This window comes from Emys orbicularis, chromosome 3 (assembly GCF_028017835.1).
Source record: "Emys orbicularis isolate rEmyOrb1 chromosome 3, rEmyOrb1.hap1, whole genome shotgun sequence".
In the NCBI taxonomy this organism is placed as follows: Eukaryota; Metazoa; Chordata; order Testudines; family Emydidae; genus Emys; species Emys orbicularis.
Genome location: NC_088685.1, coordinates 188023966 through 188050609, shown reverse-complemented (window position 1 = coordinate 188050609; position 26644 = coordinate 188023966). Strand labels below are relative to the sequence as shown.

The 26644-nt window shown below is 42.3% G+C and overlaps 1 protein-coding gene across 1 annotated transcript in view; it reads right to left on the bottom strand.

Moving 5' to 3' along the window:
• Positions 1–594: 594 nt before the first annotated feature.
• FSHR (follicle stimulating hormone receptor) overlaps positions 595–26644 on the bottom strand; it is a 172772-nt gene continuing 146722 nt past the window's right edge. Inside the window, exons 7-10 of the mRNA XM_065400920.1 lie at positions 24256–24324; positions 24079–24153; positions 18572–18757; positions 595–1825 (exon numbers count right to left, since the gene is read on the bottom strand). Coding sequence (XP_065256992.1) covers positions 595–1825; positions 18572–18757; positions 24079–24153; positions 24256–24324 — 1561 coding nt within the window. The remainder of the gene's footprint in view (positions 1826–18571; positions 18758–24078; positions 24154–24255; positions 24325–26644) is intronic.

Below are 26644 nucleotides of genomic sequence, written 5' to 3'. Positions count from 1 at the left end.
GGATTTGGGTCAGAAATGGACCAGTACTGACTTGAAGGTGCCTTTTAGCCCCTGCTTTGGTGATGGAAACAAAAACAATGTGGACCAAAATCTCCTCTTCCAATACCATTGTGCGGGGGTAAGTGAAATAATCTTGCACTTTAGCTCTTGTCAGCTGAATGTGTAGTATATATTACTACTTTGTCAAGTTATTGTACCCTTAACAAGATCTCTAGTATGTTTTACAGCAAAACATTTTAATTCTGCATTTTTTTCTTTCAGCCATTGTTACTCAACACTGAATTCTCAAACACAATGCATTACATAGCCTAGGACAACTTTAGAAAAGTGTGGGGAGAGAATACATTCTCCAGAGTTTATGTAATTCTTGAGACATTCTTCAAAGAAGTGTTAACTGAAGTTTTGTTGGTTGTCCTTCAAAAACTGAAGATGATATGTCACTTTTGCCGGCTGTTCATAAAAATAAAATGTACAGCAGAAAATAAAAATGTTTTTCCATTGAAAATATAACTTTACATGTTACGTTAAAATCATTTTACAAATTCACAGTTAAAAACAATCATGCTGCCATATACATAAATCCACACAAATATTTCAGTTCAAGTGATTCAGAGGAACTAATGAATAAATAGTTCCATCACTGGTTTTAGAAGCTGGAGTACAATGGCCATTTCTCATATGGGAATTATGGACAGATGAGGAAGTCTCTGTTCTATAAATTTGGGCTTGCATTTCGCAGCAACCAAACTTGCTCAGTAAAATGAAGAAATCTCTGCGGAAGGTCTTTGTGAAAATTGCATACAAGAAAGGATTGGCACATGAATTGATAGGGTAGAACAAAACCAGGAGGATCTTGGATTTGGACACAGTGATGAGAGGAAGCTTGAGTGATGCCGATATTGCAAAAAAAGATATTGGTGCCATGCACAGAAAATCGGTGAAGATCAGTATAGCCATGCGCTTGGCAATTTTGGTGTCACTGTTTGAAGAGATGACATTAGGGTTTCTCACTGTAAAGTAGATGCAGATGTAACAGGCACAGATGATCATAAATGCAAGAACATTCAGTACTAAAAGGAATATGATATAAGCCTGGGAAAGAGGTGTTTCTATATCCATGGGCAAGCAAATGCTGACTTTCATGTAGCTGCTGACTCCAAATATGGGAAGAAGGGCCACAGTGAAGGCAAACATCCAACCAAAAATCATAATAACCACGGCATGCCGAAATCGAACCTTGCGGTCCAGTTGCATGGCATAGGTGATTGTATGCCATCTTTCCAGAGTGATCACAGTCAGTGTGTAAACTGAAAGTTCGCTCGCAAACACAGTGAAAAACCCTGCAGCACTGCATCCCGCACCAGTTTGCCAGTCTATGGCATAGTTGTAATACTGGCTTTTGGTCTGTATATCTACAGATGCAATCAACAACAGATAGATGCCTATACAAAGGTCTGCAAATGCAAGATTGCACATTAGAAACCGAGGGACAGTGAGTTTATATTGACTGCTTATTAAAATAACCAACACAATGATGTTCCCAGTGATAGCTAGAATGTTGATAAACCATATCAGGACTCTGAGAATATTGTATCCCATGATATCTTCACAAGGATTGAAGGCATCAGGCTTAGGAAAGCAAGCCACATGTACTACTTCATTACATAAGCCGTAGTCAAAGTCAAATTCATTTTCTAGTGAGTCAAAACCTATGTAGTTGGAAATGTAATCCTCAGCTGCAGATCTTCTGTGCACCCTGTCTGCAGGCTGCTCATCAGCATCTTGCATGACATCAGATTTATTACATATTGGATGCAATGCAGAACTGGAATGGAAGAACAGAATATAGTTAGTGCCTAAAAAATATAGCAGAAGAAATACAATAAATAAGGTTTCAGAGTAGCAGCCGTGTTAGTCTGTATCCGCAAAAAAAACAGGAGTACTTGTGGCACCTTAGAGACTAACAAATTTATTTGAGCATAAGCTTTCACGGGCTACAGCCCACTTCATCAGATGCAACAGGATGAAGTAGGCTGTAGCCCACGAAAGCTTATGCTCAAATAAATTTGTTAGTCTCTAAGGTGCCACAAGTACTCCTGTTCTTTTTACAATAAATAAGAGATATCATGCAGTTCCCATTAACAGCTCTGCACCTCTTGTTAACTGATTATTTCATAGACTCTAGGACTGGAAGGGACCTCGAGAGGTCATCGAGTCCAGTCACCTGCCCTCATGGCAGGACCAAATAGTGTCTAGACCATCCCTGATAGACATTTATCTAACCTACTCTTAAATATCTCCAGAGATGGAGATTCCACAACCTCCCTAGGCAATTTATTCCAGTGTTTAACCACCCTGACAGTTAGGAACTTTTTCCTAATGTCCAACCTAAACCTCCCTTGCTGCAGTTTAAGACCATTACTTCTTGTTCTATCTTTAGAGGCTAAATGATGAACAAGTTTTCTCCCACCTCTTTATGACACCCTTTTAGATACCCGAAGACTGCTATCATGTCTCCTCTCAGTCTTCTCTTTTCCAAACTAAACAAACCCAATTCTTTCAGCCTTCCTTCATAGGTCATGTTCTCTAGACCTTTAATCATTCTTGTTGCTCTTCTCTGGACCCTCTCCAATTTCTCCACATCTTTCTTGAAATGCGGTGCCCAGAACTGGACACAATACTCCAGTTGAAGCCTAATCAGCGCAGAGTAGAGCAGAAGAATGACTTCTCGTGTCTTGCTCACAACACACCTGTTAATGCATCTCAGAATCATGTTTGCTTTTTTTGCAACAGCATCACACTGTTGACTCATAATTAGCTTGTGGTTCACTATAACCCCTAGATCCCTTTCTGCCATATTCCTTCCTAGGCAGTCTCTTCCCATTTTGTATGTATGAAACTGATTGTTCCTTCCTAAGTGAAGTACTTTGCATTTGTCTTTATTAAACTTCATCCTGTTTACCTCAGACCATTTCTCCAATTTGTCCAGATCATTTTGAATTTTGACCCTATCCTCCAAAGCAGTTGCAATCCCTCCCAGTTTGGTATCATCTGCAAACTTAATAAGCGTACTTTCTATGCCAATATCTAAGTCATTGGTCAAGATTTGAGGCCCCAGTCCTGCAAATCTTATGCACATGCTTAACTTTAGAGAGATGATTAATCCCATTGGTTTCAATGGGATTACTGTCATGCATAAAGTTAAGCACATGTATAAGGGTTTGCAGAGTCAGGGCCTATAGGTGCTAAAGTATAGCTTGGGGTGAAATCACATAAATAATGACAAAATATCATTGCAAAACATACAGCTGGTTGAAAAATGGGAGAGGGCAGGGAGAATGCAAAAAAAAATTAGAATGTTTTAGTTTTTCATTGAAATTTTCCAATCATCACTTTTTATGCAAAGGGACTGAAATATGTATTCTCTTCCGAGAATTTGGTGTGCATCTCAAGAAACAAACCAAGGAAGCAAAGGGGTAGGGAGGGTGTATAATGGTCCAAAAGAGGGTGCCAAAAGTTGACAAATGAGACAAGATGCTCCAGATAAGCAAATTACATTCACTGCCATCTTTTCCTCAACTTATGCAGACTTGACCAGCACAATTAATTACAGGTAAATTACTTCCTATGCTTACAGATAGCAGATTTGCATGTCTGCTAGTAAATCATGTTGCTTGTATTTTCTGAATACTACTGAATATAAAACTTGTTCTAGCACCTAGTAAGATTATTTATGTGATTAAGCACATTGCTGAATCAGATCCCTAGATATCCCCATTAAAGTAGAATCATAGAATCATAGAATATCAGGGTTGGAAGGGACCTCAGGAGGTCATCTAGTCCAACCCCCTGCTCAAAGCAGGACCAATTCCCAACTAAATCATCCCAGCCAGGGCTTTGTCAAGCCTGACCTTAAAAACCTCTAAGGAAGGAGATTCCACCACCTCCCTAGGTAACCCATTCCAATGCTTCACCACCCTCCTAGTGAAAAAGTTTTTCCTAATATCCAACCTAAACCTCCCCCACTGCAACTTGAGACCATTACTCCTTCTTCTGTCATCTGGTACCACTGAGAACAGTCTATATCCATCTTCTTTGGAACCCCCTTTCAGGTAGTTGAAAGCAGCTATCAAATCCCCCCTCATTCTTCTCATCTGCAGACTAAACAATCCATTCCCTCAGCCTCTCCTCGTAAGTCATGTGCTCCAGCCCCCTAATCATTTTTGTTGCCCTCCGCTGGACTCTTTCCAATTTTTCCACATCCTTCTTGTAGTGTGGGGCCCAAAACTGGACACAGTACTCCAGATGAGGCCTCACCAATGTCAAATAGAGGGGAACGATCACGTCCCTCGATCTGCTGGCAATGCCCCTACTTATACAGCCCCAAATGCCGTTAGACTTCTTGGCAGCAAGGGCACACTGTTGACTCGTATCCAGCTTCTCGTCCACTGTAACCCCTTGGTCCTTTTCTGCAGAACTGCTTCCTAGCTATTCGGTCCCTAGTCTGTAACAGTGAATGGGATTCTTCCCATTCCCCAGTACATGTTACTGTTCTACTGATGAATTAGCAAGTCTTCCTTTATTTATACAATTCATCAATCTGCTTTCCTTGTCTCAAAATATATTCTGAATCCACTCCAGAGACTTATCTGTACAGTAATATTCTGTTAATTATTTAGGTAACAGTAGATGAAATCTAAGAAAGAGTATGGAAAAATGTAAGAGTGTGGGCTCAGTTATTTGTTTTCCTCTCAGTCTGTCTCAACACACAGATACACAATTTCATCTTATGGTTCTTTTCACAACAAGATGGGCAAAATTTGAGGAGGGTTTCATCAACCAAGTATTTGAATTCAGATTTAAACATACTGTCCTGAAGAATCCTTTTTTTTTTTGTTATATATTATATTGCAAGGGATCCATTCTAGTTTCCAGTGTGAAAGAGGGGGCACATGTTAGCTCTGCATATCCCAATTTATTTTTTTCTCCCTAAAAACAAAAACGTATTTAGCATGAAAAAAGATCAAATAAAACTGCCAGTCACTCTGTAAGACTGGAATCACAGACAATTACAGTATTTCATGGTAAAGACTGAGGGTAAAAAGTTCAAAGTGCCTATTGACCTTGGCAATTAAGTATCATTTTCAAAAGTGACTTAGGGAGCCGCTAAGGGTCCTAATGGGACTTAGGAACTTAAGTCACTTAGGCATTTTTGAAAAAATTACCCTGTCTCTGGAATTATTTTCTGTACTTTTTCATCACCGCAGTGCCATAGAGTAACTGTTCATTTTAGTTATCTTTCATGGTAATTAAAAATCTGCTTTTTTAAAGGAAAGGGATTTGAATCATTCTCTGAAGTTGCTCTTCCTAAAGTATTCAGGGGCATTTCCATAGTGAAATAGTTTATAAAGTCAACAATATCTTGAAAACTTAACTATAATTACAAATCAGTAATTTTCCCTTACACAGTACCATTCATAGCTACCTGTTCTTGTACAATGAAGAGCAAGAGTAAGTTTCTCTTGGAATACACAGGATCACTTAAAGGAATTTGAATTGAGGCACAGTCAGATTAAGTAACTTGCTCAAGGTCACAAAAGCCAGCATCAGAACTAGGATTAGAACTCAGAAGTTTTGTACTTAAATTTGGCTCCTGCCAACATAAGTGTCTCTCTATGTCCATTTAGTAACACCACCTTCCTGAGTGTCAGTGTCAGTGTAGATACTGTGTTTCTTATGCTGACTGTTATTGGTCTTCAGGAGCCATCTCACAATGCCCCACACTGACAATACAATCAATACAAGTGCTCCTGGTGGGGACACACACCGCTGACACAAGGACCCAAGTGTGCACACACACAAGTAACTGCGATGGCTGTAAGTTAGGTCAACATAATTTCGTAGTGTAGACAATTTCAAATGTAAGAAGAAAGTCATATCATCATGATTCTTTTAGATAGAAGCTAATCTTTATGTCAAAACAATCAAAACGATGGCTGAAGTTCCTGCTGGGAATTGTCAGCTTCAGGGACATATAGACAGGAGGAAATTATTTTTTGAATCACAGATGAAGGAGGGCCTCCAACACAGCCTGCAAAGCAAACTTTATACAAGTTAGTATAAAATGTAGTGTATCTTTTATTAGATCAACATCAGACTTTTTAGTATTATGATTTTATAGACCAATGTTATAGCCATAAGCTCTCAAAAAATTAGATCTTAGGGCCAGAGCTTATGGGCCAACTGAGCCATGTGTTGTGCAAGACCAGGGAGCTTGAGTGGACAAAGCTGACTTATCTTTAATTCATCTTTACAAGTCCTGGATCCTGAGGCTGGTCCATTTTTGACCAGATCCCCTACACAAGTTAGAACAGCCACAGGACTCCTGTAACTTAGATTGGTTGCCCATGGCCCCAAAGGGGTTCTTCTGGGAGCCAGGGATCACTGACATGTAGGGGTGCTTTGGTGTGAGAGAGGATAGCGTAGGCACCGCTGTGGCAGCTTTTACCACCTAAAGATTCTCCAGTAGAGCAGATTCCTCAGAATGTTGCTTAAATGCTGTTAGGGTAGTTTTGAATCACTGGAGCAGCCAGATGGGGCTGAGGATCTGACCCTGAACATCCTCTGAGGGTTCTTGTGTGACAACCATAAGGCTCAAACATCCTTAAAAATGGATAATCCAGGTTATCAGGTAGATAATTTTTATTCTCCCTGACAAATCACATCCTAGATCTAATCTTGAAAGGAGAAATAATAGTATTGGGATAATGTATGATGAAGTCAAGCGACACCAGTACTCTCATGATGATAATGAATAATCTCTCTTCCACTTATCAAGTGTAGTCCTTGATCAAACAATCATCACCGTGGGGTTGAACATGTCATTAAGGACTCTTCAAAACAATTGAACAGTCTTGAGTACACACAGAGCTTGTGTCAGACACAGAAAATGCTTTGACATGGAAGCAGGTGTATCTACTACATCCTATACCCTATATCTAAGCTAACGTGCATGCAAAAGATTTTGAGGTTCAGATTCAAAGTATATCACTACGTTCCTGAATTAAAACCTTTCTGTTATTTCAATATAAGGATGGGACTTCAATAGAATCCTTTCTCCATGTTGTCTCTGCTTGAATGACTTGCTCCAGATAAGCTTTTTCTTGACTTCTCAGTAGCTTAATTAAAAATAAACAATTTGGAGAAAGTTTTGAAAATTAATGTTGTGCTCCATTTTTTTTAAATTATAAGAGACTTGATTTTGAAAGAGGGAATGGAGTCTAGAAAGAAGCTAATGCCACTATCCACATACCTTAGATATAGGCCTGGTCTACACTGCAGGGTTAGGTTGATGGAAGCTGCCTTGCATCAACCTACCTGTGGAAGTGTCTTTATTTAAATTTGGTTCCTGCTGATGTAAGTGCCTCTCTGTGCTGATTTATACTGTGTCTACACTATGGAGTTAAGTCGATATAAGTTACACTGATGATCATAAGCCACTTTAATTACATCGGATGTGCACGCCAACAAAATGCTCCTTGTGTTGATGGAGTTGTTGCTCTTGAATCAACAGAGAAAGTGTTGCATCGTGGGTAAATATTTCACTGTGCCACTCACCACCCTCTGCTGCTGGGAGCTGTGGGAATGGATTGTGGTGCATTATGGGTGCATTAGCGTGGATTCTGAACTGCTGACCAGTCTGGTGATGAGCATGATGAACACAATGTGACTGGTCCTGAAGTATTTCATGAGCTCTGAATCAAAAAGTGAATCAGTAATGCCTGCCCTACTGTGTACCATTGAAAGAAATAATTCAATTCAAGATTGCTGCTGGCATTCAGAGAGTAGCTGCACATGGTGGACTGTCAGTACTGGGCTCAAGCACCGAATGGTGGTATCACAGTGTGATGCATGTATGGGATGATGAGCAGTGGCTGTAGAACCTTTGGATATGCAAATGCACCATCCTGGAACTGTGTGCAGAGCTTGCCCCAGCACTGCAGTGCAAGGACACCAGAATGAGAGCTGCTTTCACTGTGGAAAAATGAGTAGTGATCGCTGTGTGGAAGCTGGCAACTCTGGTGTCAGTCACGAATCAGTTAGGAGTTGGAAAGTACATTGTGGGGGCTATGGTGATGCACTGCCATTAATCACCTCCTGCTATGAAGGACTGTGACTCTGGGTAATGTGCAGGAAATAAAAGATGGCATTGAGGCAATCGGATTCCCAAACTGCGGCTGGGTGACAGATGGAATGCATACCCAATTTTGGCCCCAAACCATCTTGCAATGGAGTACATCAACCAGAAGGGTTACTTCTCCATGGTCTTGCAGGCACTGGTGGATCACCGGGGCCATTTCACTGACATCCATGCAGGGTGGTCAGGGAACGTGCATGTGTGCATCTTTAGGAACACTGGACTGTATAGAAATCTGCATGCTGGGACTTTATTTCCAGACCAGGACATTCAAATTGGGGATGTGGAAATGCCCATAGTGATCCTTGGAGACCCTGCATACGCCTTCCTCCCATGGCTCATGAAGCTTTACATCAGGAACCTAGATAGCAGCAAGGAGTGCTTCAACAACAGGCTCAACAGGTGCTGAATGATCGTTGAATGTGCCTTTGGCAGATTATAAGGTCACTAGCCCTGCCTTTTTGGCAGGTTAGACCTCAATGAGGAAAATATTCGGCTGGTCATAGCAGCCTGCTGTTTTCTGCATAACATTTGCGAAGTGAAGAGGGAAAAGTTTCCCCAGGGGTGAAGCACTGAGGTAGATTGGGTGGCTGCTGATTTTGAGCAGCCAGATACCATGGCAATTAGAGGGCCACAGTGGGAGACTATTAGATTTAGGAATGCTTTGAAGGAGCATTTTGACAATTATTCCCAGTAATGTGTCTTTATGTGATGCATTCAGCCAGGCAATGTTTGCTTGCTCCCTTGAATGACCCCTGTAGTGCCTGATTCCTGAGCGTTAATTGTACTGAGCAAATATTCCTGCCTATAACCACTGTGTTTGAATGTCAGCACCAACTAACATGTGTATGACACAAATAAAGACTCATTTTATTTCAAAGACTAAAGTTTAATAGCAGGACAATACACAAATATTTTATCAAACAGGGGACATGGTAATGAGGGTTATTGTTCTCACAGCTGCTTGTAACTCCAGCTTTCATTGTGAAACCAGTCCCTAGGGGTGGAGTGCACAGAGTACTGCAAGGGACTGGAAACATGTGAGGAATGTGGTGGGGGAGTTTGAGGAGGGCATAGAATCATCTAGTCCAACCTCCTGCTCAAAGCAGGACCAATCCCCAACTAAATCACCCAGCCAGGGCTTTGTCAAGCCTGATCTTAAAAACCTCTAAGGAAGGAGATTCCACCACCTCCCTAGGTAACCCATTCCAGTCCTTCACCACCCTCCTGGTGAAAAAGTTTTTCCTAATATCCAACCTAAACCTCCTGCACTGCAACTTGAGACCATTACTCCTTGTTCTGTCATCTGGTACCACTGACAACAGTCTAGATCAGGTTTCAGAGTAGCAGCTGTGTTAGTCTGTATCCGCAAAAAGAACAGGTGCCACAAGTACTCCTGTTCTTTTAGTCTAGATCAGTGATTCTCAAACTTCTGTACTGGTGATTTCTTTCACACAGCAAGCCTCTGAGTGCGACCCCCCCTAGATAAATTAAAAATACTTTTTTATATATTTAACACCATTATAAATGCTGAAGGCAGAGTGGAGTTTGGGGTGGAGGCTAACAGCTCGCGACGCCTCATGCAATAACCTCATGACCCCCTGAGGGGTCCCGACCCCCAGTTTGAGAACCCCTGGTCTAGATCCATCCTCTTTGGAATCCCCTTTCAGGTAGTTGAAAGCAGCTATCAAATCCCCCCTCATTCTTCTCTTCTGCAGACTAAACAATCCCAGTTCCCTCAGCCTCTCCTCATAAGACATGTGCTCCAGCCCCCTAATCATTTTTGTTGCCCTCCATTGGACTCTTTCCAATTTTTCCACATCCTTTTTGTAGTGTGGGGCCCAAAACTGGACACAGTACTCCAGATGAGGCCTCACCAATGCAGAATAGAGGGGAATGATCACGTCCCTCGATCTGCTGGCAATGCCCCTACTTATACAGCCCAAAATGCCGTTAACCTCCTTGGCAACAAGGGCACACTGTCGACTCATATCCAGCTTCTTTTCCACTGTAACCCCTAGGTCCTTCTCTGCAGAACTGCTGCCATTTGGTCCCTAGTCTGTAGCAGTGCATGGGATTCTTCCGTCCTAAGTTCAGGACTGCTCTTGTCCTTGTTGAACCTCATCAGATTTCTTTTGGTCCAATCCTCTAATTTGTCTAGGTCCCTCTGTATCCTATCCCTACCCTCCAGCATATCTACCACTTCTCCCAGTTTAGTGTCATCTGCAAACTTGTTGAGGGTGCAGTCCATGCTGTCCTCCAGATCATTAATGAAGATATTAATTAATATCTTAATATTTGTTCATTAATATTAATGAACAAAACTGGCCCCAGGACCAACCCTTGGGGCACTCCGCTTGATACCGGCTGCCAACTAGACATGGAGCCATTGATCACTACCTGTTGAGCCCGACGATCTAGCCAGCTTTCTATCCACTTTATAGTCCATTCATCCAGCCCATACTTCTTTAACTTGCCGGCAAGAATACTGTGGGAGACCGTATCAAAAGCTTTGCTAAAGTCAAGGAATAACACGTCCACTGCTTTCCCCTCATCCATAGAGCCAGTTATCTCGTCATAGAAGGCAATTAGTTTAGTCAGACATGACTTGCCCTTGGTGAATCCATGCTGACTGTTCCTGATCAGTTTCCTTTCCTCTAAGTGCTTCATAACTAATTCCTTTAGGATCTGCTCCATGATTTTTCCAGGGACTGAGGTGAGGCTGACTGGCCTGTAGTTCCCCGGATCCTCCTTCTTCCCTTTTTTAAAGATGGGCACTACATTAGCCTTTTTCCAGTCATCTGGGACCTCCCCTGATTGCCATGAGTTTTCAAAGATAATGGCCAATGGCTCTGCAATCACATCCGCCAACTCCGTTACCACCCTCGGATGCAGCGCCCAATGGACTTGTGCTCATCCAGCTTTTCTAAATAGTCCTGAACCACTTCTTTCTCCACAGAAGGCTGGTCAACTCCTCCCCATACTGTACTGCCCAGTGCAGAAGTCTGGGTGCTGACCTTGTTCGTGAAGAGAGAGGCAAAAAAAAGCACTGAGTACATTAGCTTTTTCCACATCCTTTGTCACTAGATTGCCTCCCTCATTCAGTAAGAGGCCCACACTTTCCTTGACCTTCTTCTTGTTGCTAACATACCTGAAGAAACCCTTCTTGTTATTCTGAACATCTTTTGCTAGCTGCAACTCCAAGTGTGATTTCACTGATTTCACTCCTGCATGCCTGAGCAATATTTTTATACTCCTACCTGGTCATTTGTCTAATCTTCCACTTCTTGTAAGCTTCCTTTTTGTGTTTAAGATCAGCAAAGATTTCACTGTTAAGCCAAGCTGCTCGCCTGCCATATTTACTATTCTTTCTACACATCAGGATGGTTTGTTTCTGCAACCTCAATAAGGATTCTTTAAAATACACGGAACAGAGTTCTGTATTGGGTGCACGGCGAGTCGTGCATGGATGTGCTAAGACTGCAGCGTCATGAGGGACTTGAGCACCTCTGTCTGGCCCTCCTTTCCAGGCTATCCAGCCTGAGTCTTTCATTGATTGTATCCCTCCAAGTTCTTGTTTCACTATCTGCTGCATCTGTTGACTGCAGCAGTTCGCAAAACATATCCCCTTACTTCTCCTGGTTCGCCGCCTTATCTGGTGGAGGCACTCCACCAGTGTGTTGGACTGGGTCCTCAAGAATACATCTGCAGAAGCCAAAGATACAATGAACAAAGACAGTATTGTGAGTTCTCTCACAGCTGTGAATCACAAAAGTTAAACACACCCCTTTCTCATTGTCCCTTTGCTAGCACACAGCTTGGAAAGAGTCGGAAATATGGTGAGTTTGGTTGGGGGGGGGGGAAGAGTTGGGAAGGGGGAATGGGCAAGAAGGGACAAAGGGTTGTTTGCAAAGAGGGACACTACACAAGCCTAGGGAGAGTATTCTGAATATTGGCACCCTTTTCCAGGTACCAATTAGGGCAATCAAACCCAATATCTCACTCTTGAGGGAACCCAGAATGCAAAGGTGCATCTCCTGCATGTGTGCAGCTTCCGACCAGGTCTGTATGCTGCTCACCTGTGTGCTGCTTTGGTCCCTGCAGAAATATTTGCTGGTTGCCATGGCAAAGTTTCCTTCAGGGAAGAAACAAGGCAGCTCTGCCAACGGACCTTTGGCAGTGGATTGCAGAATACCTATAGGAAAGTTTCCTAGATATGACTATGGAGGATTCCCGAGACATCCCAGTGTACTTTTCCACCAGGTCCCACTGCATAGCTGCATAGGCTTATTTGTTCATTTCTGTTCCTTATCCCTCCTCTACCATATAACAAAGTACATGGGAGCTCAATCTCCTCTCACCATGCAGTATCAAAGCAAAATGCTTACCAGAGCTCGCATCCCCTGCTTCATGTACACCAGAGCTGGACTGCTGGGACTGGCTAGACCCCTCCGGAGTCAAAAAGAGGTCCTGATGCACCGTGCCACTGAACGGCCCTGTCATGTGTTCCACATCCTCCTCCAACTCGATTTCCTCATCTACCACTTTGTCCTTGGGGTTGACTCCACTGGCCGCTACCTCTAGTCCCCCCAAAGTGTCCACAGGGCTCTTGGCAGTCAAGATTGGGTCACTACCAAAGATGGCATGCAGTTCCTTGTAGAAGTACCATGTCTTCGGCACCACACCAGAGCAACGGTTGGCCTCCCTTGCCTTCTGGTACGCTTGCCTCAGCTCCTTGATCTTAGCACAATACTGCTGTGTGTCCCTTTTATGCCCCTTCTCTTGCATCCCACTAGCAATGAGACTGTAGGTATCAAATTTCCTACAGCTTGAGTGAAGCTGTGACTGCACAGCCTCCTCTTCCCACAGACCCAGCAGATCCAACAGCTCCGGTGTATTCCAGGTGAGAGCACATCCACTGCTGAAAGCTGGCATGGTTAGCTCGGAAGATGCTGTGTGAACTGTCCACGCTGAGCAAACAGGAAGATGAATTTTTAAAATTCCCGGGCCTTTAAATGGGGGAGGGGCACATGGCTGTGTACCTTCAGGGCAGCGATTTCAAACTGCTGACCAGAGTGGTCATGATGGGCATTGTGGGACACCTCCTGGAGGCTAATTAGAGTGACATAAGCAAGCTCACTATTTACACTGACACTGCATCGATCAAACTTTGTCGCAAAAAGCTGTACACCTCTCATTGACTTGGTTTTATTTTGTTGGTGTAGCAGGAGAGTTAAATCAGTGGGAGGAGCATTGTAGTCTGTACACCTCCACTGTTTTGTTGACGAAAGCTGACTTTTGTCAAAAAAACTGTGTAGTGTAGACAGAGGCCTTAATAGCACTACCTTCCTGAGGTGATACAAAGTGTTTTGAGCTGCTTTCTTTTGTTTCCAAGCACAGCACTCAAAAAAAAAAAAAAAAAAAAAAAAAAACTGCTTTGCCACCATTAACTGAAAAGGGGAAAAATCAAAATAGGGTGGCAACAGTAGACCATAACAGTAAGAGTTAATAAATTCGGTAACTCCTCACTTAACATCGTCCCGGTTAATGTTTCGTTGTTACATTACTGATCAATTAGAGAACATGATCGTTTAAAGTTGCGCAATGCTCCCTTATAACATCGTTTGGTAGCCACCTGCTTTGTCCACTGCTTGCAGAAAGAGCAGCCCATTGGAACTAGCTGGCGGGGTCTTGGAACCAGGGTGGACCAGCAGCCCCCCTATCAGCTCCCCTAAGTTCCCTGTGTGGTAGCCGCCCAGCAGGCTATCAATTGCCGGGCAGTTCAGCTGTCCTTTCCCCCACTGCCATGTGTTGCTCCTGCCCTCTGCCTTGGAGCTGCTCCCGTGAGCCTCCTGCTTGCTGCGCAGGGGGTGGGGGAAGAGGGGCGCTAATATCAGGATGTCCCCCTCCCTCCCACTCCTGCACCCCATCTCCACAGAGTGGGGGGGGGGACACACGACAGGGCTCAGGGCAGAGGGAGCTTGCTGGGAGTAGTTGCTGTCTCAACTTGCTGATCTACTTAAAAAGGCAGTGTACTTAGAGTGCGGTCAGCATACTTAAAGGGGCAATGCACGTCTCTCTCTCTCTCACACATACGGTCTCTCTCTCTCTCTCTCTCTCTCTCTCTCTCTCACACACACACACACACACACACACACACAGTGGGTGTCTCTGTCTCTCTCTGCCATGCTGTGTCTCCTCCCTCCATTGTTGCTGCCTTGTAGAGTGTGATGCTACATTCACAACGTGTTAACCCTTGATGGCTCAGCTTAGTGCTAGTTCATCATTTAGCAGTAAGGCATTCCCTGGGAAATATCCACCCTCTTCCACCCTCTGATTCCACCACCTCAACCAAGCTTAAAAAATTTCCCTGGAACCTAACCTCCCCTATTTACATTAATTCTTATAGGGAAATTGGATTCGCTTAACATTGTTTCGATTAAAGTAGCATTTTTTCAGGAATGTAACTACAACATTAAGCAACGAATTACTGTAAGTATATTGTGACAGACCCAGACCAGTAGGGTACAGGAGTCTGGTAGAGGGCAAATATACTGGTCACTGGATGAGTAGTTTTCTGTTCCCTGAGTGACCAGAGCAGGGGCTGCACTAGAGTAATCAGGAACCTGCTAGAACCAGTTAAGGCAGGCAGGCTAATTAGGACACCTGGAGCCAATTAAGAAGAAGCTGCTAGAATCAATTAAGGCAGGCTAATCAGGGCACCTGGGTTTTAAAAAGGAGCTCACTTCAGTTTGTGGTGCGAGTGTGAGGAGCTGGGAGCAAGAGGCGCAAGGAGCTGAGAGTGAGAGGGTGTGCTGCTGGAGGACTGAGGAGCACAAGCGTTATCAGACACCAGGAGGAAGGTCCTGTGGTGAGAATAAGGAAGGTGTTTGGAGGAGGCCATGGGGAAGTAGCCCAGGGAGTTGTAGCTGTCATGCAGCTGTTACAGGAGGCACTATAGACAGCTGCAGTCCACAGGGCCCTGGGCTGGAACCCGGAGCAGAGGGCGGGCCCGGGTTCCCCCCAAACCTCCCAATTGACCTGGACTGTGGGTTCTTCCAGAGGGGAAGGTCTCTGGGCTGTTCCCCAACCCACATGGTGAATCTCTGAGGCAAGAAAATCCGCCAATAAGCGCAGGACCCACCAAGATAGAGGAGGAACGTTGTCACAATATATTAAAGAAATAAGGTGATGATTTATAGTTTTATAAGTCTGTTAATTTTAAGGGTGCAGTCAATGTTGACATACAGCCAAGGACAGTGAGCTGGTAGCTTTAAACAGTTCTGCCAATGACTGGTGTGTTGGTAGGCAGGGTGTGGACTGAGGTTAGGTAAAGGTCACTCCAAAACCTGACAGGAGGGGTCAGTCAAGCATGGTGCAGGTTTTCAATCAGGTCTGGCTTTGATTGACAGATGAGTTCAGCGGCTGTGATTGGTTCATAAGAACAGACCAATCAGGGAAGGCTTAAAGATGACTGGTGGATGGGTTTGCTAATCATAAGGATTGAGTAAACAACCAATCAGAATAGACCAAAGGATTGAGGAAAGCAACCTGTATATACAGATTGAGGAAGCAACCAATCAGAATAGACCAAAACCTGTATATAAGGCAGAGAGCTGACAGGCTTGAGTCAGTCAAGATAAGAGCAGGCACAGAAGCAGGAGAGGAAGAAGGAAGATCAGAAATGAGCTGACAGTCAACTCACACGATTAAGTCAAAAAATTAATTACGATTAAAAAAATATTTTTAATCATGCGATTAATTGCGATTAATTTTTTAAATCACTTTACAGCCCTAGTTTATTACTATGTATACCGTTTTAATGTTTAAGTAAGAACTTGCTGTCAGCATTCCACATGTGACTGATAATTGTATGTAGAATGTACCCACTTGAAAGCCATTTCCAACTCTATGGTATTGCAGTATTGGGTACTTTGACATGCATACCTGTGCTAATAGGATTTGTGTTTTGTTTCTTGATATATGCTTTTAAGGTTTATTGTATTGGGGAATATAGATATATTGAATAAAGATTATTTTGTTTTTTGAAGAATTAATGCCTGAGTGTCAATACTTTGATTGGAATGCTGTATCCGTGTCCTCCCAAGAGTCAACAGAGTTAGTCTATCCTGGGGAAGTTTTCCAAAGGTCAGAGGAAAACCCTTAGTAAAACTCTGGCAATTCCTCTAGGGCAGGCCATCCCCTTTCACCTGCCAAAACAGACAATTTGACAAGTGCGTTACTGATATAGGCAGGCCATTGTGAGGGTGCCTAGAGTCTGATTTGGGGGGTAACAGTGGGACATAGAGTCATGGTCAATGTAATCAGGTTGATGTAGTGTCAGTGTAGACACTGCATTGCTTACGTCGACTGTTACTGGCTTTCAGGAGGCATTGCGCAATGGTGCTCACTGCCAATACAATTGACACAAGCGCTCCTAAAGAGGATGTGCATCACTGACACAAGGAGCCAAGTGTGCACACACACATAAGTGGTTTCATAACTGTGGTGGCTGTATGCCGGCCTAAGTTAGGTTGACATAATTTTGTAGTGTAGATATAGGCATATTCTCTGGAGCAGGGATTGGAATACAGATTTTTTTTCTGGAGCCACAGTAAACCACAAACTATCTTCTGTGTGAGAGAGACAAGTACTATGATGATGTTGAGCAAATATTTGTTTTTCTTAAGAAAGGAAATATGTCTTGACAAGGAAACACTTTTTCTAATGGGAAATAACAGAGCTTTGAGAGGTCAGTGAGAGGAATTTTAATGCAGTTCTGCTCTCTTTTGCTTTTGTAGCACTGCCTCATTTTTAGCTCCAAAGGTATTTCTTCCATCATGAGGTACAGTTCTTGCTGGAAACATCACAACACAACATAAACATGGGCATCTCTAGCTGCTGTATTACAAACACCAAATAACTGGATATTGTAGCTGATCATGAAACCTGACTAAATCCTTCTTTTGTGGGAAAGGAAAACATAGAATTCATTCACCACCAAGTGAAGAAATTGAGTCTAATCCTGCTTCCACTGAAATCAATGGGAAAGGTCCCATTAGCTTCAAGGTGGCAGGATCAGACCCATTGCTGTTTATTAACCACAGAAGCCTGGTAACTGGAGATATAGGTGAAAATATCATCATCTGATAAACTCTCCCACCAAAGAGTCCAGTATTCTGGAGTCACACTGGGCAATAAATAACAATTTCTGCTAGATTTTCCCCTTATTATTACAGCCTCAACCATTAGACTCACATTCTTAAGACAGATAGCACTGTAGTGTCTGAAGGTGATATTTATTATCTACCAGCACAAGGGAGCCCAAATGTTTTTCACTGTTTGATAAAATTAATAAAAAGTATAAAATTTAAATTAGTGTAGTAGTCTAAGGGCTTTGTATTTTTTGTTTTGTTTTAATTTTCTGTCAAGCCCTACATATAGGCCATGTCTGAACAAAGGATTCTGGACAACTAGAATGTGGATTGTTCTGACATGGCAATTCCTATCTTTTTAAGGATATCCAACAAAAGAAGAGCTTGCATTGATATCAAAAGTTTGTATGGATTCTGAACACCACCTACAGCTTTATCAATTATATAAACTGAGGGGATTTATGGGTTGATTAAACTAATTAATGTGCAGAACTTTAAGAATACCTGATGACATGAAAATACTTGATGAGAACCCGTGAAGACTCAATGCATTCTGCTGATTGCAAGCCAGAAGCAACAAGACAAACCGATTTAGGAGCCTGAAAAGATCACCCCCTTACCTGACTTCAGTGGGATTCCACAGGGTACAGTAGCAGGGTACATTTAAGGATCAGGGATTTAAACATGTGTATCAATGCATACATATCGGGGCATTTAAATCTGTGGATAAATACAGTATCCCTACAACATTTATGTTAATGTATGATCAATATGTGCATTTGTGTGCCACCTTGGGTCCATTATTTTCATCACTCCTTATGATCAACCTGCTGAAGTCAAAGCCAAAACTCCCAGTGACTTCAATGGGTTCAGAATTTCACCCTGTTGTCTCTCTGGCTGCCTCTCACAACAGGTTAGAAAGTTGTCTCCCCTGCAAGGGCTTCAATGTGGCTCCTGAAGGGCCCACCCCAGCAAAGCCCATTGGGCCTTACTGAATGCACTGCAACTAACTAATGCTAATGCAGGCATGACCATTTACAGTAGCAGATCATCTGGCCCCTAATATGTACTTTGCTCTCAGTATATACAAATGTATTTGTATTATAAATACTTGGGGAAAAACTCCATACCTAGCTTTAATCTCTTTTCCATGGATTAAGTTTAATTATTTGATTCACCATCAACAGTCAGAAATGCAAAGAAAAATGAAATTACTCACATTTGTCTTTTCCAATTTGTGAATGCACAGCAATGGCTAGGATAGGTGAGGTTAGCCTCAATCAATGCAACAAAGTTCTCTAAGGCAGGCAGCTTTTTTAAATTGTAGGTAGATCGTGCTCTTAGCTTCTTAATATTTTCTAATCCATAGGCAGGCAGGAAACTGATTCTTGTCTTTGAAATATCCCTTTAAGACATATAATACTCTCAGCAAAGAGGTAAATTAACAACCCTCTCCCACCCCTCAATTTAGAGACATTTTTGGCTCCTGCCCATTATAAGAGACTAGTGATCGGAAAGAAGCTGTCTGGACAGCTACATTGAAAACAGGATCAGAGGATGACGTTGTACTTTCTCATTTCGTTCATCTGATGTCTGCCTCGAAAAGATTCTAAAAATCACTGATGTGAAACCAAATAAGAGAAGATTTGGACAGGTACAGACATCAAAGACAGTCATGGCTTGGTCTTTGAAGGGGGAAAGCATGCTTAACAAATAGGATTAATTTCCTTGAGATGGTGACAATAAGGGTCAACAAGTGTGAAACAAAAGACCATATAACTGGGCTTCAAGAAGGCTTGCAACAGAGCAGTGCATAAAAAAGAATGAAAGAAACTGCTTATAACATTAGAAAGCAGCTATTGATGGTGAAATTCTAGCCTGGATAAAAAAAATTGCTTTAGTAACCAAAGTTGAAATATACCAGTACAAATCAGGTGGAAGGAAAATGCTAAGAAGGGAAGATCAGTAGCGGACATTAAGTCCAGTCTTTTTGAAACTATAAATCAATGAAAAGGAGGAGGAAACAAACACAAAAGTGTGCCTGCTTGTAGATGATGAAAAAATGATTGAGTGGGTCAGTACCAAAGAAAAAAAGAGAGACTGGGCTTAAAGTGGGAGACCCGAGCTGATGTTCATTGAAGACTATTGTTGAGTATTATAGATTCATTAAAAATAGAAGACAAATAATCTACATTCTCTAGTAGATGTAAAGGATCTGGTACATAACAACTGAAAACCATTAGCTCTTTGTGAGGCAGGGTTTAGGAAATACTGAAATGCACCAATCAGTGAGGAAGATTATTATGGCACTATAAAAAGGGCTGATGAAATCACATCTGAATTATTATTATGGACAATCCTGGACACCTTATTATGGGAAGGAAAATGAGGAACTGGAACAAAATGCAGAAAGCAACAGATAGGTACATGGGGGGTAGCAACTGTGTGGAAAGGTTGGGAAAATTAAGTTTTGTGTTCATTAAAAAGATGAGCTTCAAATTTCTAGGAGTGAAAACAACAAAACATTTCCAGAGGGTAACAGGTTCAAAAAGGAGAGAGAGAAGAGACTGAAGCTAAGAATAGAGCGAGCATTACAGAAGGTGCAAATAAATGTATTTATGTGGAAGGCAGTTACTTGTGAAATGGACTATCAAAGGTAGTGATGGAGGCTACAACTATAAAGTTATTATAAAAAGAACTAGACAGGCAATGAGAGGGAAAATATCCTGTGATGCAAACACAAAATCCTTCCTTGTGCTGCACAGATACTGGAAGGAGGCCGTGGTCCTTCACCTGCTGTCAAGGAGCAGTGCAGGATTTCTCCCCAGTGTTCTAGAGAGTTATAATTGGCATAACACATCCCATATGGGGCACTGTCTGCTAATGAGGGGGCATGCCCGGCTGGGCCATCTGCCTACTGTATATGCTGTGTCCATCAACATGGGAAAGCAGGGGAGCATGCTGCTTCCTTTAACAATAGCAGTAAAATGAACCAAGCAATATGTTGCCCAATCCTTCCTGCAGTCAGATATGTGCCCCACATTGTTATGTTCTCTGTCTTGTGTTATCAAAGAAAAGAGCTTGCCCTAATGAAGTAGATGAGCTGACCTAATTTGGAAGCATAGCTTTTCTCCATCCTCAAAACATTCAGTCTCTATTTCATTGATAACTTTCCTATATCATGGCAATATTTCATTTGATATAAATTACACAATAGGCACAAGTTATTTTTATTATGAGATACATCTAGTGGCCACTTTCAGTAGTAGTACATTCAGTAGTTGGGGAGATCAAATGTCAATAATAAGTGTCATACAATTGGTGTGAATGACATTCACATTTAGAGTCAAATATTCTGATGTGGGGCTCCCTCAGTCTCTCCTATTGAAGTTGTTCCACTTTAATTAAATAATTGGGCCAGAGAAAGCATGATCACTCTATAGTTTAGTGGTTAGAACACTCATGGGAGATGTTTCAAATCAATTCTTCCACTCCCAGTTCCCAGGTGAGACGCCTACCACTGTGCTAAAAGTTATAAGGGAGGGCCTTCCCCTTCCCAGCTGTTCTGTGAAGTTGCCTCAGGTGCCTGACCTGGTAGGTGGCATATAAGCATGCCTACCTGAGTGGCCCCCACATGCAAGTTAGGTGGCTGAATTGTTATCTTCCCTTGTTTGTGAATCGCTCCTTGAGTGAGGCAGCAGTGAGCATGCCCAGAGGCAAAACCATAGATGCTTAGGAAACTTTTATTGCAAACATTTAAGGGCTGAGTGAGTTTAGGAGCCTACAGGATTAGGTGGCACCCAAGTGGATCACAGTAGTGCCTAAAAAACTATCCAGAGAGCATATGGTGACTAATCAATTGGAATAGATAGCTACTGTCCTGTTACTGTTTGCCTGCAGACCTTAAGAGGACCATTGGGGCAGCTCTGCATCAGGCTTAGGCTTTGTCTACACTGGCACCCCCCTAAATGACAAAAGTTTTAATGACGAAAAGTGCTGGTGTGGCCAGTGCTTCGTCGGTAGGAGCCATGCTCCCAGAGACGAAGCTACCACCCGTCATTGGAAGTGGAGCTCTCTCCTGGCAATAAAGAGCGACTACACAACGCACCTTACAATGGCGTGGCTGCAGCAGCATAACCGCACGATTATAAGGTGTGCAGTGTAAACATAGTCTTAGTAGGCCTGTCAGGACTCAGAAGCCAATGTAGAAATTGCAGGAATAGTGTGGCTGGGCTCCCGTACAATTGTCCCTTCCCCCTTGGTTTCTTATTAGGCTCAGCAAAACCTGATGAAAGAAATAGTGCTGTCAGCTGATTATCCTTTTCAGACCTAAATAAGATTACCCCATCCCACCTTCAGGATTGTAGTTAGGGATTGGGGTAAGGCGTAAGAGGGGAGTACGTGGTTGATGTATGGCTCACAGAGAGGTAGGGATTGGGATACCCCTCAAGAGCCTCCTGTGACTCATCGACCTGGTAGCAACAAAGCTTCACTGCTAATGCCATGAATTGGTGAATGTTGATGCTGGAATAATTCAACTGGAAATAAAGTGCACATTTTTAACAGTAAGGATGATTATCCATTGGAACTGACTTAAGGATGTGGGGGATTATGTATCACTTGAAGTCTTTAAATCAAGATTGGATGTATTTTTAAAAGATATGCTCTAAGGCAACCAGACATTATGGGCTTGATGCCGGGATTACTGGGTGAAATTCTATGGCCTGTGCTATACAGGAGCTCAAATTAGATGATCACAGTGGTCCCTTCTGATCTTAACATCTATGACGCTATGAACCTTTTACATTATTTCAATATTTTGAGATGTAAGATACAAGGAGATGCTAATTGCCAACTAGATACTGGTTCAGGAAGAACAAGAGATAAGACAATTAGATGTACCATCTAATAAAATATTGCAGTCTGCACCACAAATTTGATATGAGCAATTCTGTTTTTCCCAGGATAGATGTTATTACAGGTCAATCATTTCCATAAGTGAAAACACATTTCTGGTGTACACTATGGTGACAGATGACTGGAAGACCTTTCTTTCATGATTCTCAGTCAGGATAAAAAGGCAATATACCATCCATATAACTGTGGATGCATTATTAATAGAACAGAATAATTCCTATACAAATAATTCAGTGTCTGAATTTGAACTATCAAATGAATCCGAACTACAGCCAAATCAATTTGATAAACCATCAGAATATGATTGTATTGGCTCCAGCTTGCAAAGGCAATGCATTATCTTTTCCCCAAAGAAAGAGCAATTGTGTTGGTGCTAAGAAGATGCTTCAATAAGAAGTTTATCCAAAGGTTAAAGGCATGTATAGGGACTGGTAGCTATCCAATGTTAAAAGTGGGAGGAAAAAATATGGAGGAACTCCTAAGGTAGTGCTTTATACTAGGTCTTCATTGAGCATCCCAACATGGAGGGAGGGTATGGCAAGCACAGATATAAGCACTACAGAAGAGTTCTTATCTGATTCTGAAGTTAAATGTACTATTTTTCTTTCTCATTTTTATGTTTTCTAGCCACACTAAAATCTTTTCTGACACTGAAATAATAAAATGTCCTTCCCCCAATTCTAAGGGCAGCTGCTGCTAATATGGGCTAGGGGAGGGCACAAGGAGCTTGGCAGCACCCATGAGCATTGCCAGCTAGAATTGCAGTCCTCCCACCCCGCTTCACTCACTTGAGTAACCCATGCCTCTCTCCTACCAGCCTGAGGCATGCTGGATGTGAGCCCTGAGGGAAGAGAGACAGATACATAGATGGGCTGGTGCTGAAAAAGGAATCATGCACCTTCTGTTGCTGCTCACATGAAATTGTGAATAGAAGCATGAGCAACGGCTCACACTTGCAAATAAGTCTCAGATCTGTACTAAACCTGAGCTTGAGATAATGTTACCAGCTGCCCTCTGCTTCCTAGTGTCAGCCATGTATATGACAATTAATAATATAAAGTGTTACAATAAGAAGTAAAAGCAGTTGAGCACAGTGTTTTAGGGGGCAAACAAAGGGTTGATAAAACAGTAAGTACTGCTGCTGGACACTTGATGACAGCTTTGCGGTTGCAGAAAATTTAGAAGAAGTGCATTGTTAAATGCATTAAAAAGAATGGACAGAGATCTATGAGAATTCTCACTGCTATGGAACCTTTCTGCATGGGTTACTTTCCCCTAAATAACATGTGCAGAGAAGAAAAGATTAGTGAAATTATGAATGGTATGATTTTCAGCTTTAGATATAGGCTCCAAAGATGTAAGGGTAGATTCTCAGCTGGTTCAAGTTGTCCAAGCTCCACTGAAGTTAACGGATTAGGACAATGTCCAATAGCTGACGATCTCCCCACTTTGGATTGGATCAAAACAACAAAGGAAAATAAGTAGTGTCGCCTTTTGCATAAAGTGCATTATAGCCACTTTTTAACAGAGCTTAATAAAAAGTGGAGATAAACATTAAATAAAACCCTGGATTCAAACTCTCCTAAACTTTGTGGGGGAATATGAAATCTGAACCTGATCCATATTTATAAAATCTGAACCTGGATCCAAATCCACATTTTACATCAGGAAACAAACCTCCAAACCTGAACACTCCTGAATTTTGGGTATTTGAAATTCAGATCTGCCACCAAATTTGAATTTTGTGCCTAGAGCCCATCTCTAATAGAGAGTTAATAATGAGGAAAAGAACATCTGACTGTTACTTACAGAACAACTGGGCCATTGGCTCCTTGAAAAACCTCATTAGGTAATTTTTCTAGATTGTGATTATCACTAAGATTTCTGTAAAACATAACAATAAGACAATCAGGGATAAATAACTTTGCTACGGTTACTATTTCCCAGTAATTGTTGTGCTGAATACCAAATAATAAGAATAGTTACAGCTCATCCAAGTGGGTTCCATTAAATGCATGATTCTGAATTTCCCGAATTCCATTTTTATTCAGTCGTCTGCAACAAAGAGACACATTTTAAAACATTGATTACAGAAAACTATGCTTGTGCATATTAAGTCAGATGCTCCAAATTCTGAAGCATCAGTAGAATTACTGGGTGATATAAAATTAGTTAAATAAATGGTGATCTCTAGGATTAACAGAAAGCTATTATAAAATCCCAGCCACTGTTGTTTGGGATAAATTGGATTAAATGTGCTGGGCCAGGTTCTGCTTTCACTAATATTGATGTTAAACCAGAGTAGCTGCAGTGAAGTCAAAGGTGGTCCTCCAGATTTACACCAGAGTAAGTGAGATCAGAATCTTTCTGACTGTTAGTGTTAATGCCATACAAACTTTGCATTTGCAAAGTGCTGTTCAAACCTTGGGCTAACTGCTGCTAATTACCACAAAGAGGAGCAAAATGCAACAGGAAAGACTCCAAAGAAGTGGAAGGGGAAGAGCAGGAGCTTCACTGAAAGCACTCACTTGCCTCCAGAAACTGTGAAGGACTCACTGACCCAGTGCTGCAAGATTGGGGTTCAGAGGCTTTGGCATGGAGAAATAGCTGGGGAATGAAAAAGGGGCCTCCCAGGAGCCATCAGACTTTTTAGCATTCTCCTCTAACAGGCAAAGTTCTCATGAAAATCTGCTGGCACATTAGTGCTGCTGAGACCAGCAGTAACTCCCCATCTGTGCCCTCTCTCCCCCTCTGAGAGATAAGGGCACTGGAAAAGGAGTGGGACTGGCTCCACATCAAGGCAGTGGGAGGGAGCTGGGTGGAAATAGTGCAGAATTTGCCAAGATAGCTGCTGAGTTTCTAATGCATCTGCTGTCTTCACAGACTACATCCCCTATATGCTCCACAGACCCCCTACTCTCTCATGTTCTCCCCTCCGAGTAAAGAATTAGGCAGCAATTCTATAAATTTAAATTCATGGAGTTCTCTGCTGAGTTTTAACTGTGGTGCTTTAACAAATTAATGTTTAATGTCCCTATCCCATGCTCCCTCCATGATCCAAAAAATTGACATTTGGGTCAGTTATATTTATCATTTATACAGTATAGTTTTTCATCTCCTTTATTGTTACTCTGTACCACTCACCCCCTCTGGCACTGAATGACAGGCCTGACTGATGGCATGAAACAAACAATTTTAGGGGATATTGATATGAATACTTCGTTTGTGGCAAGCTGCAGTGTAATCTACCCTGTTCTATCCTGTCACACACTAACTGTCTGTGAGGACTCTCCGGCCATGCAATAATAGTTCTATAGTGCACTTTTAATCTATTCCCATTTCAAAGCAGGGAAGATCAAAGTGCACTATGGATCTTTTAGTGCACTGCAGTAGGGTTCACATGGATACTCAGTGTACAGGAGATTTATATCCCAGTTTTCTGGAAACTAAGTGTTTGTGTAGACAAGCCCTGAGGGCTACCTCTGAATTCCATCAGCCTCATATCCCAAAATCATCCCGTGCAGCAGCATGAGACTATCTTACCCATCTCGTCTTCATTTTAAGGGTCACAGTCCAAAAAAAAAAAGACTGAGATCCACTGGTCTAGTTAAGTCAGAATGGGGCTGGGAGTCATGGACTCTTGAATTCTAATCCTAGCTGTGTCATTGGCTTACTTTGTGGCCTTGGATAGATCACCTAATCTTTGTGTCTGTTTTCTCTCTATAAAATAAAGATAATGGGCTGGATTTTCAGCTGCACCCATTGTCCATTGGATGCAGTTTTTTGGTATGGCAACTTGAAAAGGAACATTAAAGGTTGATGTCCAGGTTTGTCATCCACTCTATGGCTTCTAGTGACATGGAATGAATCAAAGCTGTCCCGCTCGAGAAGGATCTTGTAGGGAAGCAGTCCACTAGATATTCCATAATTTGGAATAGGCTGTCCTTCATTTTCGGTGGATGTAGTTGATGTGGATCCTGTTGATGTGGGGGCAGAGAGGAGCTAGTTGTGAGTCCCTGATTCTGGGGCTAGTTCTATGCCAACCCCGACCCTCATGTAGTTTACTGCAGCCTGAGGTCTGCTCTAAAGTTAGCTGGCTTTGACCCCAAGGGACCATTACACCAGTACAGAATAGCTGGAGTGCAGTAGCACTCAGATCTCAGTCCTCCCCAAAATGACCACTATACCATGGGATGGGTGGCACAAGAGCCTCAGGCTCAACATGGTACTCCTACAAGCTTGGGGAATCCCCAGCAAGGGAGATAAGACAGTTTTCTGGTCCCTTCATGTTGCTAGGGTGGCAGGTGGCATAAAGAAATCAGATGACAGGAAAGAATCTTGCTCCACAGTAGTTAGTTACCTCACCTCTTAGGGG